General features: G+C 30.8%; 1 protein-coding gene and 1 long non-coding RNA gene across 3 annotated transcripts; one reads left to right on the top strand and one right to left on the bottom strand.

The window, feature by feature from the left end:
• Window positions 1-4,214: 4,214 nt before the first annotated feature.
• On the top strand, window positions 4,215-7,988 carry LOC146917635 (uncharacterized). The gene is made up of 6 exons (XR_015015794.1): window positions 4,215-4,464; window positions 4,697-4,739; window positions 5,413-5,441; window positions 5,554-5,615; window positions 7,312-7,366; window positions 7,537-7,988. It is a non-coding gene; the product is annotated as an uncharacterized LOC146917635 (long non-coding RNA).
• A 1,170-nt stretch (window positions 7,989-9,158) lies between these two features.
• Window positions 9,159-15,423, bottom strand: LOC146917634 (beta-glucosidase 12-like). Of its 2 annotated transcripts, none has more exons than XM_085719463.1 (13): window positions 15,131-15,423; window positions 14,373-14,442; window positions 13,136-13,194; window positions 12,938-13,013; window positions 12,524-12,601; window positions 12,352-12,439; window positions 12,004-12,259; window positions 11,622-11,737; window positions 10,541-10,761; window positions 10,317-10,348; window positions 10,043-10,145; window positions 9,768-9,876; window positions 9,159-9,497 (listed from the first exon to the last, which is right to left on the bottom strand). In XM_085719463.1, exons 1-13 carry the CDS (start codon window positions 15,293-15,295, stop codon window positions 9,302-9,304), a joined length of 1,569 nt encoding a protein of 522 aa, XP_085575589.1. In that variant the 5' UTR covers window positions 15,296-15,423; the 3' UTR covers window positions 9,159-9,301. The 2 variants fall into 2 exon arrangements, with proteins under 2 accessions (XP_085575589.1, XP_085575590.1); XM_085719464.1 differs by having other exon boundaries at window positions 13,136-13,271; window positions 15,131-15,323.
• Between the last annotated feature and the right edge of the window lie 1,326 nt (window positions 15,424-16,749).

Below are 16,749 nucleotides of genomic sequence, written 5' to 3'. Positions count from 1 at the left end.
TGAGAGTATATTTAAGAAAAAATTGTCCCAAAATCTTTTTCTGGATATAGAAGTGTTCCAAAAAATATCACAAAATATATAGTTGTACACAAATATCATTTTTCATAATGAATTAGCGTCGTTTTCTTTAGTACAAAAGAAAACATCGCTTTCTCTATTTTTTTGATCAAGTTAAAACTATTTTTTGATCAAGAGAAAACATTGCTTTCTTTGACACCATTATATCATTATATTTTTTTATTGTAATCTTTGACACCATTTAACTGTTAGCAGATCACAAAAAGATCACCACCCATATTAAAGTATATAATCAACATCATATCAATATGTATTATTTCTTTTTTCTTTTTACAGCGAGGACCTATAATGTTTCTTTAGTTTTTTTATTTTGCCAATATAAAATATCATGGAAAAGAGATAACGTGCAAAATAGTCTATCCCTTTTTCTTTCGCTATATGACAATTTGCACCTCTTTTCTATCATTGTTTCACTAGTCTAACAATATATTAACTACTAGATATTTGACCCGTGCTCCGCACAGGTTTATTGTAAAGTAATTGACATACGAATAAGGATATAACCAATAGGATAGGAATGAAATTAGTGCGATGCATTTTTTTAGATGGAATTTGTTATGTTAAATTATTGCTAACCTAATACAGCAAATGAGCGGGAAAATATTAGGTTAAATTGCTGCAGACCTAACAAAATTAATAAATAAGGATAATTTTAATTAATTTCTTGAATTAGAACCCTCTCCTGAAATCACGATCCCTTAATCTCTTACGTGAATTTGAAAACATTGAAGGTTTTCATAGACCATTAATCTCCAAATCATAACTTAACAATTGTCTATCTCTCGCTTAATTAATTAAGTTAATCAGATTACCTAGATCATATTCAAACGCTAGGGCTACTAGTCATTCAAATTCTATGATCAATTCATACATTCAAGAAGCTAGGGCTAATAGTCAATCAGAAACATATAAAAAGCATTAAACTCAAGATAAACCGAAAATAAGACTAAATCTTCATTAATAATCAAGAGAGTTCATATAAATTACATGGCCATATAGCTTACAAAAAATTCATCTAAGGCTTAACCACAAGGAATGTGGTTACTCATAGCTAAAGTATAAACAACTAATTCAAAAGAAGGATTCATTACATGGATTGGTGAAGTGAGTATGAGTTTTAATGGTCTTCCACCTATTCTTTCGGCTCTTCAATTAAAAAAAATGCCTTTTTCTCCTTAAAATTTTCAACCCTTGGTCAAAAAATCACTTATGGAGAAATTTCACTAAGCAATGAAAGGACAAAAAATCAATAGGAGCAGTGTGGCAGATTGCAAGGGCTTCTACACCAGCCCAGCTCACCACAATGATGGAAAGGATAAAAAGAAAAGGTGAGAAGGAATGGGAACAAGTGGCCTAAGGAGTCACGTATGCAATAACACTTGTGAGAGTTTTAATTCAAGTATTCTCAAATATAGAACCAAACCCATTATGACCATGGTTGAGATGCCATGTTATGAGGATAATGAGTGCAAACAAAGTAAAGTTGGCAAACAAAATTGGTTTACTTTGTTCAATGCAGCAGTCTGGATTGGACAAGTTAAAAAGGGAGAGTAATCAATGGACACCAATATTTGCCGGTGAAGTGGGAGACTTCAAGTTGCAAATAATTGGAGAACTCATCTTGATGTTGACTTGAATGCTCAAACGTGTACATGCAGAATGTGGAAACTAACAAGTATATTTACTTACTGAATTCTGCAGTGTTAAAATGATGAATTATGCAATGTTAAAAATCTGAATTCTGCATGGTTAAAATTTACAATTCTGCACTGTTAAAATTTTGAATTCTGCGTTGTTATATTGACAATTAGTGGACTGCTATATACAAGCTAGTCTGCACTTTTGTGTTAAGAAGATGCCAAGTCTCGAACTGAAAACCACAAGATTGAAGAGTAAACCAAGTGACCTACAAGAAATGGTGATATATACAATTCTGCAATGTTAAAAGTTGATTGATGATGACTTAGCCTTGCCATAGTAACATGATTCATAAGAATCCTAACTACCTAATTAACAATCTGCATTCATATAACATTGTATGTATTTCTATTTTATCATGAAATTGGATTTGTATTTGGTCTTACGAAATAAAACAAGCAGTAAAAATCAAGTCTTTTCACATATTAGGCCTATTAGGCCTCTAAGATTATGTTAGACCCATAACGTTGCACTAGTTTAATGGTATAATTGGCATTCAATTAATACCAACTATAGAGGACAATAATTTTGATCCATTTTTCACCTACCTAACATAGTTTTTTTTTTTTTTTTGAAACCTATCTAACATAGTTTCACCTAACGTTCAATTTGTACAAGTCATATTATTATTTTTAGTCAGGTAGCCTAGTGGCTAACTCACACACATTATGTGTGGAGAAGTGGGAAATCCAGGGTTTGAACCCCGACCCCTACAGATAATATCCCTATCAAATGGAATATAAGTAGTAAGCAAACTCTTAATAGATTTAACAGGGTCAGGAAGACTAGTAAGCAAACTCTTAATAGATTTAACAGGGTCAGGAAGACTAACACCAATAGATATAGATTTAACAGGGTCAGGAAGACTAACACCAATTTATATAATGTTTATGTTTTCTCCCGGGAGTTGTGTTGAGTGCATTTTCTTTATATGGGGAGCGCTTGGAGCGGGAATTGACTAAACGTCTAGGACTCGTTAAGAGAGAGACAACATACTCTTACCCAAAACTATAACGCAATGGATTTATGGGTCTCCTCTCTTATATATCTAACATTTGCTCCATTTCTAATCAATGTGGGACATTATCACTAACACTTAATTTCCAACACAACCCATCTTGGCCTCGTCTTTATTAGCAGCAACCGTGTTTGCACAGTATTCAAATATGATCCCATCAAAAACTATTTTACTAGTTTACTCGTAAGTGTAAGTGTACTCATAAGTTCATAACTTATTATAACTTACAAGTGGTATATATTAAGTCCATCTTCTTAGCGTGAATCCCTAATATATGTAACTGTTTTCTGTTGTAGGAAATCCTTAAGTCGATCGTCTGGTGTCATTCACATTGTCGGTATTGTGAACCCTCTTACTCCTCTTTCCTCAGAGAGGCTGACTGAGGCTTTAACTTCTTTAGCTAGATCGAAGCCGACTACAATGGTAATTGTTTTCCTTCTTAGTCACCTAACGTTTCCGAACCTTCTTTTTTCTCTATTCAGAAAAAAGAACCCTCTTTCGTACCCTTCACATGATAAGAATCATGATACCTTAATCGGAATCTTCATAAGAAGTACCCGATAGGGTAAGTCCAACTATTGGTCTTCTAGTTTTGGAGCTTGATGCGTAAAATCATGACTTTCGTTTTATTTATATAGGATATGACCCTTTTAGTTCCTAAACCCGAGAATCCATAAGAAAAGCAACAGTCTTCTAACTCTTGAACTAGAAGTTGTCCCAACTAACATGTAATTTTAGAAATGTTCAACAAAAATATTTATCCAAATTTCTTTTACATGCAAATTTCAAATAGATATTTTGGAGCAAATTAACTCCACTTTATGAAAGGATATGTTCAAAGGAATATAATATTTCTAACATCGAGGGATTTTTATTATCTTCCTCCAAAGGTTGAGATTGGAAGAGAAGTTTAGTTTCAAGGACTAGAAGTTCAAAGACTATTTTTTCAAAGACCAATGTGAAGAAATTCAAAGATAAATGTGTAGGGCCATTCAAAGTTTCAAATTGCATAACTTCTCAAAATTTCCATATCAAAGTGTATTGAAGATGCCTTTCCTAATACAGTTGATAGTTCTTCAACATTCACAATCAAAATATCTTAATAATATACAAGCATGGAACAACAAATAGCAAAAAATTTTGCATCAATCCAATGTGTCACATCCTCAAGCCACTACATGTCACATCATCATTAAAAAATAATTTTACTTTTGCCATTTTAAGCATTTACACAATACAAACAATAAAATATCATTATCACACATTTTCCCTCTTCAATTCAAAATTCAAATTTCAAAATTTTTCAAATCATTCATTCCCTCCTACTTTTTCTCTTATCCCAACAAACATCACTTTCTATATATCCTTTATATCTCATCCACTCCAAACTTCTTTCCTTTTTTTCCTCACTTTCTATCTCACACACAAACTCAACATAACTTTCTCTTTCTTCCTCACACTCACTCACGTTTCTCTCACCCTCCCTCCATGAAACCCTTTTCTCTCAACCTTCTTTCTTCATTTCCAATCAACTTCGGCCGCATCACATAAAAATAAAACCACCATCATCTTTCTCTCCTCATCCTCTACAAAACCCACTCATTTATTCCTTGATCAGAGCAACAAATCCACCGTACCGGAATGACTACGTAACATGACAGGCGGCGAAAGTAAGAATTCCAAATCCATTTTTTCGTTTTTTTGATTCCTGATCTAATGTTATGTTAAGATTATATAACTACTCTGTCTCTCTGGTTTATCTTTGTTACAGTTCGAAAATATCAATTTTTTATTTTTGATCTGGAATTTTCATCATTGGTAGTGAGTTTTGAGTTGATTTTAAATTTCAATATCAATGTTTGCGTACCAAATTTTAATATCATTGTTTGCGTTTTGTGACAGGAAGGCAATAACATTGATTTCTCAGCATTTGTAGTAGTTTGAGGTACATTTTTTTTTTCAGACAAATGCTCTCTGTTCTAACATTTTTAATTTTATGAATACAAACTGTTTGTATAATTGTCTGACACAAGGTGAATGATTATTAAACGTTAATTTTATGATTTTAAATTATGATTTTGTTTTAAGTCAGGTTAAGTCAATTAAGTCAATTAGCTTTCATGCTTAATACACACAAGACTTTGAGAAGTAATTTGCTAATTTTTGGTCAATTATTTATTAGACTAGATTTGTCAATTTCTTTTTTGATCAATGAAGTCAATTATATTTGAGACTAGATAATTCTTTCTTTGGTAAAGGATTAGTTTTCTCACCCTATTAGCTTCTTTTGTGAAGTGTGCTAAGGACATAATCAACTTCTTATAAGCACTATGAGTTTTTGCTGCATGATTTGTTTTTTGAAAATTTGTGAGTTGTTAGTTTCATTTTGTTTTCTTTTATTTATGAAAATTTTTTATGAAGTTTTTCCTTTCATTCATTTTGTTTCAATTTTTATGTTTTACCATTATATTTTGTATCAATTTTTCAATTGAAGTATCAATTATCCAAAAGTTTATTTTCTCTTAAATTGTTTAATGTAGGTTTCGCTTTAAGTTATTTAGAATTCTAATTTTCTTATCAATGAACTAACACTTCATTTATATATATTTTTGTTACAGGTTCAATTCTTTTCAGTTGTGATGGAAAGGTAATATATTTTGTATTCTTTTCAGTCTTGATGCAGCTTATTTGAAGTTTAATTAAATGGTTTTATGATGTGGAGGTTTTTTCACTCATAACAAGTGCTGCCTTTGTTGCAGGATCAATTTATTAGAAAACTACTAGCTTATGCATGTGAGGTTCAGTAATATACAAATTTCAGGTTAGGTTCCTTTGTCTTTTGGTTCATTTCTTTGCATTTTTTTTCATTGTAGTTGATCAAAGGTGTGCATTTTTTTGGCATTAGCTTTTTGTGATTTGCCTTGCTGGTTTTATGCTTAATCCATGATGCTATATCAAAGATTTTGTAGAAGGCCATTTTCTAAATTTTCTTCGCACTGGTAACCGTTTTGTCTATTTTTTTTTACTTGAAATAAGAATTTATTTACTTTCTTATATGATTGATTCATCTCTATTAATAATGGCAACTATCGTTTATGTAGTTGATGCTGAAATTTAGTGCATCAATTTATCAATAAAATTTAAGGTTGTTTAAGGCACACAGAATTTTCAAGTTGAATCATTGATGATTGCTAACATGACGATGACATAATTGTATCTACTTTTTGTTTCTTTAATTAAATGAAGTATATAAGAAATGTTCAGTTAACCATAAATTAGAAATGAAAAGAATTTTATCTTGAGAGGAATATAATTAAAATCTACATTAGATAGAAGTACTGCTTGATGTTTGGTGATGTGAATTAGCTACCAAATGGTCACACTGGCTTTAACTTTTTAATAATTGTCTTATTTTAATTTTGGATTTTCTTTGATGTGCTTTAAAACGAGTATGTCTGCGATGCCCTTGGTTATTAATTAATAGTGATGAACAAGACATGTCAATTGATAATCATGAGTGATTGAGTATATCCACATGTTGAATAATTTTATTTGTCTCTCTTTACTATAGGGTCTAATATGATACTGTGCGGCAAACTTAAGATAAAGTGAGACTTTACTATTTTTCATTTGGGCTTTTCTTTTTTGCAAGAGAGGACTTCATTTGATAAGCTTCTTTTTCAGTTTAACAATAATCCTATTTTCTAACCATATTTGTGGATCTGATCTATTTTCATTAAGTATAGTCAGCTAAATGATATAATTTTTGCCGGACTATGATAATATTCATTTGCAACTATTAGATTATCTGCATTAACACTAATCACAGCTTAATAGTGTTCATACTATTAGTCAGTAGTGTGTCAACATATGGAGATACATGTTTTTTTTACTTTTGATTGGAAGTATTGACACATTACGATACTATTTATTAGATAGTTTAAAAAGTATTGACATTTTACACATTACGATACTATTTATTAGATAGTTTAAAAAGTATTGACATTCTGGAAGTATGACTGAATTTGTTTCTTACTTTTGACACATTACGATACTATTTATTAGATAGTTTAAAAAGTATTGACATTTTACATTTCTAAGAACGGCCCTTATTATCATTAATAGTTAGTTAGTTTTTTGACCCACTCATTACATATTCTGGAGTATGGTGTAATGTCAAAGTAGTTTTCTTTGTTGATAGTCACTATTTATTTTCTTAATCTGACATGATCTGCTGTTTTTAGTTTAAGTTGTTGGTGTCAGTCCCTATTTGTTAGAGTTATGGTATCCAATTCAGTAAATGAGGTCCTCTTCTCTCTTAATATGATTCTTCGAAGGACATTTGTTTTGTATTGTTGATTGTTGAAGATCATCTTTTGTATCTCTTTTATTAGACACTAGCAGATATACCACTAAAGAAATTGTCCATGAAGAATTTTAGTGTCGCCTTCAAGTTACCTTATGGCCGAAATTGACATTGCCTTTTATTGTCTGATTCTTCTTTTCCATTTTTGCAGATTTTGAAGCTTTGTCTAAGAGATAAATATTTTTATTCAAGATATAGACCATAAGGTAACTTTGTTTTATACTCGAGATAAATACCATGACATAATAACATTGGAGATAATTAGTGGGAATAAGATTAAGGGGTTTTACAACCCATAACACTCTCTCAACCTTTTTGGACATTTAAGTATAATTGTTATATAGTTTTACCTATTTGAATTGTGTCACGGCTTTAGGATTGGAGACTCTGGACTGAAAACATGTCATTGCAACTACTAGATACACATTTATTCGAGGCGTGCCTTTCTTCTCAAGTCATACGATGCATACATGTGGGGTTATTTGTGTGGAGGCTCCACGATTTATACTGGAAAAGGGTTCAACTGAAGCTACCTCTTTATCCTCAAATCAAATGTCACTTGCAAATTTTGAGGCAGAATAACTGAAGAATCAAACCAATAAAATATGTACACTGATATAGCTTTCAAATTTAATACTTATAAGTAATTTAAAAGAAAGTAAACCTGTGAATATCGTTTTAGCTTCCATATCAACATCTATATATAAAGACCAAATGTTCGTTTCTCATGTATACGCCTTAACTAGAGCCTTTCCTTTGGATATTAATAGTTCATATCTCTTGCAAGTATCATTATTATAATAGAATTTTGCAGGACTCATTTTTGAATGCATCTCATATTTCCTTTCTTACTTTGTCGGTTTATATTTTGAGGCAATGTCAACTACCTTTCCTCTGTAATTTTTGTATTTTTCTTCTATTTCTGCTTTGTAATGATTATTTGAATATGAACTTTCCTAATGCTCGGTTTCTTTTCAATTTCATGAGTGAAAGATGCAAATCAACACGGTATCTAAATAGCCGGATTTTGTGTTATAAAACTCGCCATCGTTTTAATAAGTTGTAAAATCAAACAGTTTGTGCAATATCACTTGCAATGTTATCATCTATCATTCATTAGGAACCACACCCATTTAAGTCCACTTGCAATATCTCAGAGTTTAATTTATAAGGATTATGTTTTTTGGATTAATTGTTCTTCAAAGTATTGACTACTTTTTTGTGTCTTTATAACATAAGTAGTCATTAATTATTATTGGTCAGGGATATTTAATTACTTTAAATTAAATTGAACTATATGTCAAACGAAGACGTCTTTAATTTTATGATGACAACATACTCCGATTTGTCTAATAACTAAATTATATGTTTGTATTTTAGTGGTACGTTCATAGTAATAAGTTGTTAACTCCACAAAAAATCAGTTTGCCCGTGCGTTGCACGGGTAGAAATACTAGTAAGAAGATATTTGCGGAAGAAGACTCCAAGGAAGTTAGAAGACACATGACAATTGACAAACATGCATCATAGAGTTAATTAATATATTTTATTCTCTATAAATTCTAGAATCAAACTCCATTCAAAAGAATTCATTCCCGTTCGAAAAACTTGTCCACTAGATAACACACCAACCCTCATAAAATAATACATCTTACAAAACGATGTATGTCATCACCTATATAATTATAATAATACCATTTTTCTTTCTATCTTTGTTCTCTCATTCTGCACTTTTACTTATATATTTTTTTTTTCCATTTATAGTCGATCACACATTTCTTGCGTTGTAAACTAACATTTTTACTCAATCACACGTGGCCTTAAACCTATAAACTAAGAACCTCTTAAAGATCTTACATGAATCTTAGATTGATCTTTCGAGTTCATTTGTTGGAAGAAAATATTTCCACGTCAAGAGTTTCTTTCTCACATATTTGTTTTAGAGACAATCCTTACAAAAAAAAAAAAATTGATAAATAAGAACTCAAAACAGGTAGATAAGTTGTTCCACGTTACAAACCTTTTTTATACAAATCAATGAATATGTGACTTGGGTGAAGATGTTTATTAGACATAATAGAAATGTGGCCATTGGATATTATTTCTCATTGCATCAATTTTATGTTCATAACTTCATCTTCTTAGCGCGAATCACCATATGCAACTATTTTATGTTGTAGAAAATTCTTAAACCAGATAGCTGACATTTTTGGATATCTTTTGAGGCCATTGTTGTAATCTATGAAGTATATTCCAAACCTCGAAGTGTAGCCTAAACCCCATTCAAAGTTATCAACCAATGACCATGCAAAATACCCTTTTACATTGACACCATCCCTGGTAAAAAAATTGGATACATTAAACATATATACACACACGCAATAGGTTAATTAGATAAAGAAGGAATTTGCACTATACAAAAATAAAATTAGCATCTAAATTTCTATATAGAAAAAAATAAAATGTGTCACGAGTTTAGTCATAAATACATAGAGAATTAGAGATAAAATTTATATTATTGTTCTATACATTTCTATCATTAATTTAACTTTTTTTTGGTCAAAAAAATCATTAATTTAATTTTTGTTATGTTTTGAGGGCACATACTTTATTGCAGTTTGAAGATAGTAGAGATGATCATAATAGTAATCAATCCTTTGTGTATCTTCAAGGGCTTTCTCAAGAGGGAGTGTTGGATCATTAAAGTCATCCATACCTATTTATAGATTCACAATATAGTTGTTTACCATCAAATTGTATATTAGTAAGAAATAAATACATCAGCACATATTCTCTATTCAAATTTTAGCATAATCAAATCTTAATTTTTGCTTAAAGAAATAGATTTAAAATAAATAATAAATATAGTGTATTGGGATTACCATTTTCAGTGATATAGATCAATGGATTGTTGTACTTTATTTTAGTGTAGATCAACAGGTCGTGAATACCCTTTGGATAAATTGATAACCATCCTGAAGCAGCCTGCATGTGTAATATAGTGTAGAGCTACAATGTAAATACCCTTTGAAAAAAATTAAAAACATAAACTAATGAGTTTCACATAGTAGAAGAGTGAATGTTAGTGTTAAAGAGAGTGCTAGAAAGAGAATGTTCTTAGCATTTCTCATATCAATTATATTCTCATGCGCATACCGTTGGGCCAATAGGTATTCCATTGCGCTGGCCTGTGAAAAAAATATAATATCATAATCTATTGCTAACAAAAATATATATAATTCCTAAAAAAAAAATGTAATTGTATACCTTTGATGTATTAGAGAAGAAATTTTTTTTCATTTTGTCACACGTTTAAGATGTGATAGTGAGTAAAGTGTGTTATATTACTAAAAATTTCATTCATCATTAAACACACTTACTTGTAAAACTAACAAGTGCATCTGTGTTGTAGCTTGGCTTGATGACTTCACTTAACTCGGGTGCATTAGTTGCATAATGAGAAGTGTAATAGTTTAATCCAATAAAATCAAAGGATCCTTTAACAAGCTTTACTTGATATGTTGAGAACTTTGGTAATCGACTCCCTACTAAGGATCTCATGGAGCTTGGATAGTCGCCAGTTGTCAATGGATCCATATACCTGCAATACATTCTTTTAAATATCTATTTTGATAATAGTAATGATACATAGACAACACTTTCTTTTTACACATTCTCACAACACCTTCAAACATGTGGTTATAATTCAATTGAATAGATGATTAACTTAATTATTGCAAATGAAGATACTAGTAAATAGATTAGTGAATAGTGGATTACTTAGGCAACAAGTTATCTAGTTAGCTAGTTTAGTTTAGTAATCCTGTGTGATTACTTACTCAATAAGCTAGCGTGTAGAGTCTCCTTTGTATATAAATAGAAATCGTACATTCAATATTCAATCAATAAACTTACTATTTCATTCAATCATGATATTAATTTATAGTCAAATTGTTATTAATTCAACTACATAAAATAACCACAATTTTTAAGGTAAATTGAACTAACCATCTAATTAACTAAGTTAACCATATTTTTACACGTGATTAGTGATCAATCTGGTGATATGGGTGTTTAAAAAAGTGGATGTCCATAAATATTTTTTTCGATAAATATAATAAGGGTCCTGCTAACCGGTGCACCTGAGGCACTGGTTAAGCATACCATAAATGAGAATTATTACCATAAAAGGAAACTGTTTTTGACTTTATTATAAATTAATTACACAATATCAATGCATTAACTACTATATAATTTCTTTTTTCATATCCTTCCCCGGGAGCACCGGTTAGCATTTCCCATATAATAAATAAAAATGTCAACAATGCGCCTCTTAAAAAAATGTCAACAATGAGCTACACCATTTTATGGTCAGCGTTCCTCTTTAAGAGTTTAATGTCTAGGATAATTAATGTAGTTGAGTTCCACATATAATTTAAGGTTCATAAAGTAGTTAATTACCATCCAAACATGAAATCAATGGCTCTTTGTGAAGCATGATGATCCAATTTTGTATCATAGAGTGGCACCGTCCAGTGACACACTAATGTTATCCCTATCTTGCCCTTTTGAAATTTCTGCGTATAAATTAAAGGAAAGTTTAGGTCTCAATGTGAATATTAAATGATTAAGAAACACTTAGTGTTAGAATATGAGTGAGTGCTAGAGAGTATTTAAAAGTGAGTGTTGCTAACAACTCTCGCTACATAAAGTTGTTGGATTGATTTCAGTCCAATCTAAATTCGAAAATCTATCATACACTATCATATATAGCGCATAACCCAAGTCTAAGACATGCACCTTGTGAATTGATATAATTCTTTTAGTTAAAATAACATAATACCTGATATTTAATTTTGTAGACATTGACGGCAGATGCATGAGCAAGTATTTGATTATGAGTCACTATATAGGGTTCAGTGGCGGAATCTCCACCGGTGCAATTCAAGTTTTGCCAGGACGAACATCGTCCAGGTGCGAAGCTTCCATCAACATAAGCATGCTTGGCGAAGGCCCATGGTTCATTAAGTGTGATCCAATGATTTACCCTGTCACCAAATTCTTTAAAACAAAGCTCTGCATAGTCTCGAAAATCATTCCTACATATGGTAATAGTTAGAGGGAAAACACATGATGATATGCCTAACTTTATGATATTTAATTATTTTTGGTCATAAGGGATGTGAGTTACACTATATTTGGACTTAAAAAGCCATTATATTCATCTTCAAGTGTCTGAGGAAGATCCCAATGAAAAAGGGTAACAAAAGGTTGAAGACCTACATTGATAGATACAATTGAAGTATTTTAGACAAAAATCATTGAAAACAAAAAAGACAAACATTAAGTTCATATTTGATGACCTTTGGCCAGCAACTCATTGATGAGGTTGTTGTAATACTTAATTCCTTCCCTATTTACACCTCCACTAAGCTTTCCTTCTGCAATTAGGAAAGTATTCAACATGTAAATAAGAATTGAGAAATGTTAACTTGTGCCTTAAGGCACGTGTTGAAATACTATTAATGAAAATTACGTATTGGAAATTGTACCAATTTATTTTTCAAGTCTTTTATAATTACTTTTTTACAATAAATATTTACTGATTGTAAAAACCTTATTATATGTCCTAAGGACACGTGTTAGCATGATAAGAATTTGCCAATTTATAATAATTATAAACTTATTATCAATTATAAACATTAAAAAAAATTCTTATGGAAAGGTAATGTTCAAAAGCTTCCAAAAGAAAATGTCTCTTAGCCCTAGTTTCTTACTTGGAAGTATTCTGGACCAAGAGATGGAAAATCTATAAGCATCCATATTGATGTCCTTGATCATCTCAACATCTTCCTGCATTATATCAATAATGTCTTAATTATCCTCTAGCATCAATGTTTTTATTATTATGGAGTATTAATATTATTAACACACAAATTAAAGCATCATGGACATGATAGAGCATAGTATTGAACCTTATAACGATGGTATTCATCAACGGCTATGTCTCCATTACTTCTGTCCTTTATTTTATCTGACAAGTTTAGCAGTAGAATGTGATGGTGCTTTGAACCGGACATTGAATATATGAAGAATTAATATTACTTTTACCTAAATAAAAAATTAGTTAGAATCAGCGTAGCATTTTCAAACTACACCAAGACAATGACAATAAGTTATAAATTCCGAATATTTGTTTTTTTTTTTTTAAATTGGTGACATTATAGTAATAAAGACGTCTATTTCTTTTAAGAAATGAAGAAGATTTCTACTCGTTTTTTTCTTCACATTAAAGGAACTTTGGAAAGATATTTTCTCAAAAACTCGAACAAAGTAGAAAGATAGCTATTCTAAATTTTACACATCCATAGGGACGTGTTCTCATATATGATGAAGTTGATACTTTTTTTTCTATAATCTTATTTATTTAAATTCTGTTTTATGCACACAAAATTTTTTCTTATAATTTTTATTTGAAATAACTTAAAAAGATGGGGATGTTTTTTTAAATAACCTCTTTTTAAAATAAAAAAATACACAAAACTACTCTAGTTTAAAAAATATATACCAAATTAAAGTTTCCTACTTTTAGGTCTCTAATTCAATGACTCCAATTGAAATGGAAACACTGAGCTATTTCTGAATTTTGGGTCTTTGTTCATTGAGGCCAAACCACTTTGCATTTTCTATTTTCTATTTTTCAAGTGGGATTTAAGTTTCCTATTGATTTTTATGTGAATCGTCCTACGGATTTTACGTAGAAACCTATGTGCTGTTATGAAAGTAAATATGCAAGAATTATCTGCGTACAAATTTATTTGAGTATGAGTTGACCACTATGTCAATAACAAAATAATAAATTGTTTTCAACAAAATAATATGAAATTTAAATCAATATATGTAGACTGTTGCGTGATTAAAATTAAATAATCCTGCAATTTGGTACTGAAAAATAAACCACTTGCATGTTTATTTTATGAACACCACTTGCAATTTTTATTATTATAGCATGTATCGTGAGGAATTAAAGAATTATATTATCCGTCAAAGGAGTTCAAAAGTACCATTTCTTTAAATGAAATAGTTCAAAACAAACACATGCACCAACCTAATCGATAAGTACCATTCCTTTATTTTATGCATCTTTCAAAATGAAACATAAGCAACTCATTTTAAACTAATTAATACAAACAATAGATAAAGGAAAAAGACCTGGAAAATTATGTGTGAAAGTATCCCATATACTTGGTCCTCTTCCACCAACATTTGCTGCACCTTCATACTAAAAATTGTTCATTGAATCAATGACATTTTTTTTTTTGTTGATTTAACATTTCTAGCAATGATATAGCATCAAATATATTTTCGACTGAATATGATTAAGGTTTAATTGCACTTTTCCTCCCTATCTTTTGCTAATTGTGTGATTTTCTACCCCCTCTTATTTTTTGAGCGATTTTGCTCCCCATCTTTTTGCCCCCTTTCTAGTTAGATGAACCTTCTTGTGTTTAATTGCACTTTTGCCCCCTATCTTTTTGCCAATTGTGCAATTTTGCACCCCCCCCCCCCACCCCCCCCCCCCCCCCTCTTCTTCTTTTTTAGCGATTTTGCACCCCATCTTTTGCCCAATTTCTCCTCTTTTAATGATGATTTTGAACAAAACACAATTGACAAAAGATGGGGTGCAAAATCGCTAAAAAAAAGAGAGTGCAAAATCGCACAATTAACAAAAGATAGGGGGAAAAGTGCAATTAAGTCTTTTATTAATATACTCTATCGATGTATGTGTTCAATGATGTTGTCACGTCAATTAATAAATATACATGAGTTGTTATGTATGTATGTATGTATGTATGTATGTATTGACGTCAAAACATATTGCATGTGTAAATTAATTATATATTGACAGAATATACAATTTATCATATTGCATATACAAAGTAGAAGAATATTGGAAATGATTGGAGTACCTGGTAAGCTGATGAAGCTGTTCCAAAGATAAAACCTTCTGGGAAACTACTACGATTGAGGGAATTGTTAATATCATCATTAGTTAACAATATTGTAGCTTCAATTATAGCCACATAACTAAGAATCACAACGATTCCTGGGAGAAGAAAAACATATAGTGCCATGACTATAATTTGTATCTTTGTTCATTTCAACCAAATTGTGTAGCTTGGGCCATTATATAGTGGAACTCATGTGTGATTAAAGCCAAAGTTAAGGAATAATTAAGATCAATAATTGGAATGCAAAGATTATAAAATTATGTATTAAATATTCATTTATAATAATGTCCAATGAAACGTGATAAGGTATGTCAGACTAAATTTTCTTATGAATGAATATTAACAAAATATATCACGACAAGGATATAACACTATTTATAATGCAAGCATCTTACTTCTATAAACAAAAACTAAAAGAAAAATGCAATAACTTTTTATTTTATTGGTCTTCCCCCTCAAAACATTTTTAAATAGGAAACCACCCTAATTGGATCATTTGACATCTAACTTTCGAGTTGCGGTCGTCTGTTATAGAAAATTGCTCTTCTCCCATAAAAAAACTCATGTTCAACTGAATGGACGAAAGTATCCGGTGTGACTTAAGTTACGCTAGGTACTTTCAGTATGAGTTAACTCAAGCATTGTGACTTAACTCAGGCTTTGGCCGGTGGCGTGACTTAAGTACTTAACTCACGCTTCTTTCTACACCACATAAAACAAATTTTTTGGACGGTTTGGATGGTGGTCAGCTGGTAAAACTTCATTTTACATGTTTTTTGACTCACCATTATGGGTAGATACAACCTATGTATATCCCCCCTATAAATACCCTTCTAACCTTCACCATTTCTCACACCATCATCTTATACTCTCTCTTCCTCTTCCTTCTACAACAATAATGTGTTTCCATCGTTGACCTTTCATAGAAAGAGACCTCTTTGAAAATTTCAGGGATTGTATGAACTGTCAATGGAGATGACAACGCACTACAAAGATTTGTTTGTGTGTCATGTTGGTTTGTTTGGGTGCAAGGTTGACCATCAAGGTCTCTTTCGCCTTAGACAAGAAACATACCTTACCTAGTCCCCTTGTCTCCCACCATCTATTTCTCCAAGCTTTACCCCACAAATTTTGCTTTACCTCATCACCACCATCTTCTTCTGAAGCAGATGTAGTTTTACCCCAATCCTCATTCTCTAGACAAGAAACATACCTTATTGTAAATGTATCGATATATTAATAAAATGAGATTTTATGTGTATCGATTTTGTTCTTTTGATTTTGTTTATATTTGCATTTATTTTATGATTTTGGCATCTAAAAAATATAATATTCGAAGACTAATTAAACCCAGCGTGAATTCTAATAAAGTTGCACAAGTACACAAAATCAATTCAAAAATACACAATTTTATTATTTGATTTTGACATCTACATTACATTACATTCTCCCTAAATATATGTGGTTACATCCTGATGTTGTATTTAAATTAAAATTTTGAAAGTTTGCGGAAAAAGTTGGGATTGAAGTGTCTTGTACTTAGTGTAATGATTTACAGCGTCCTTTTGAAAATTCAA

This window comes from Medicago sativa, chromosome 6, assembly GCF_051527215.1.
Source record: "Medicago sativa cultivar Bolivia chromosome 6, Bolivia_mono, whole genome shotgun sequence".
Taxonomy (NCBI): Eukaryota; Viridiplantae; Streptophyta; class Magnoliopsida; order Fabales; family Fabaceae; genus Medicago; species Medicago sativa.
Note: the sequence above shows the minus strand (reverse complement) of the source record. Positions and strands in the feature narration are given on the sequence as shown.

Excerpts from the sequence above, each read along its gene's own strand:
- LOC146917634 (XM_085719463.1), bottom strand. The coding sequence starts at position 15,295 with ATGGCACTATATGTTTTTCTTCTCCCAGGAATCGTTGTGATTCTTAGT. Across the intron at positions 12,602-12,937 it reads TTGGTCCAGAATACTTCCAA|AAGGAAAGCTTAGTGGAGGT; the intron begins GTAAGAAACTAG and ends TCCTAATTGCAG. Across the intron at positions 12,440-12,523 it reads CAATGAGTTGCTGGCCAAAG|GTCTTCAACCTTTTGTTACC; the intron begins GTCATCAAATAT and ends CTATCAATGTAG.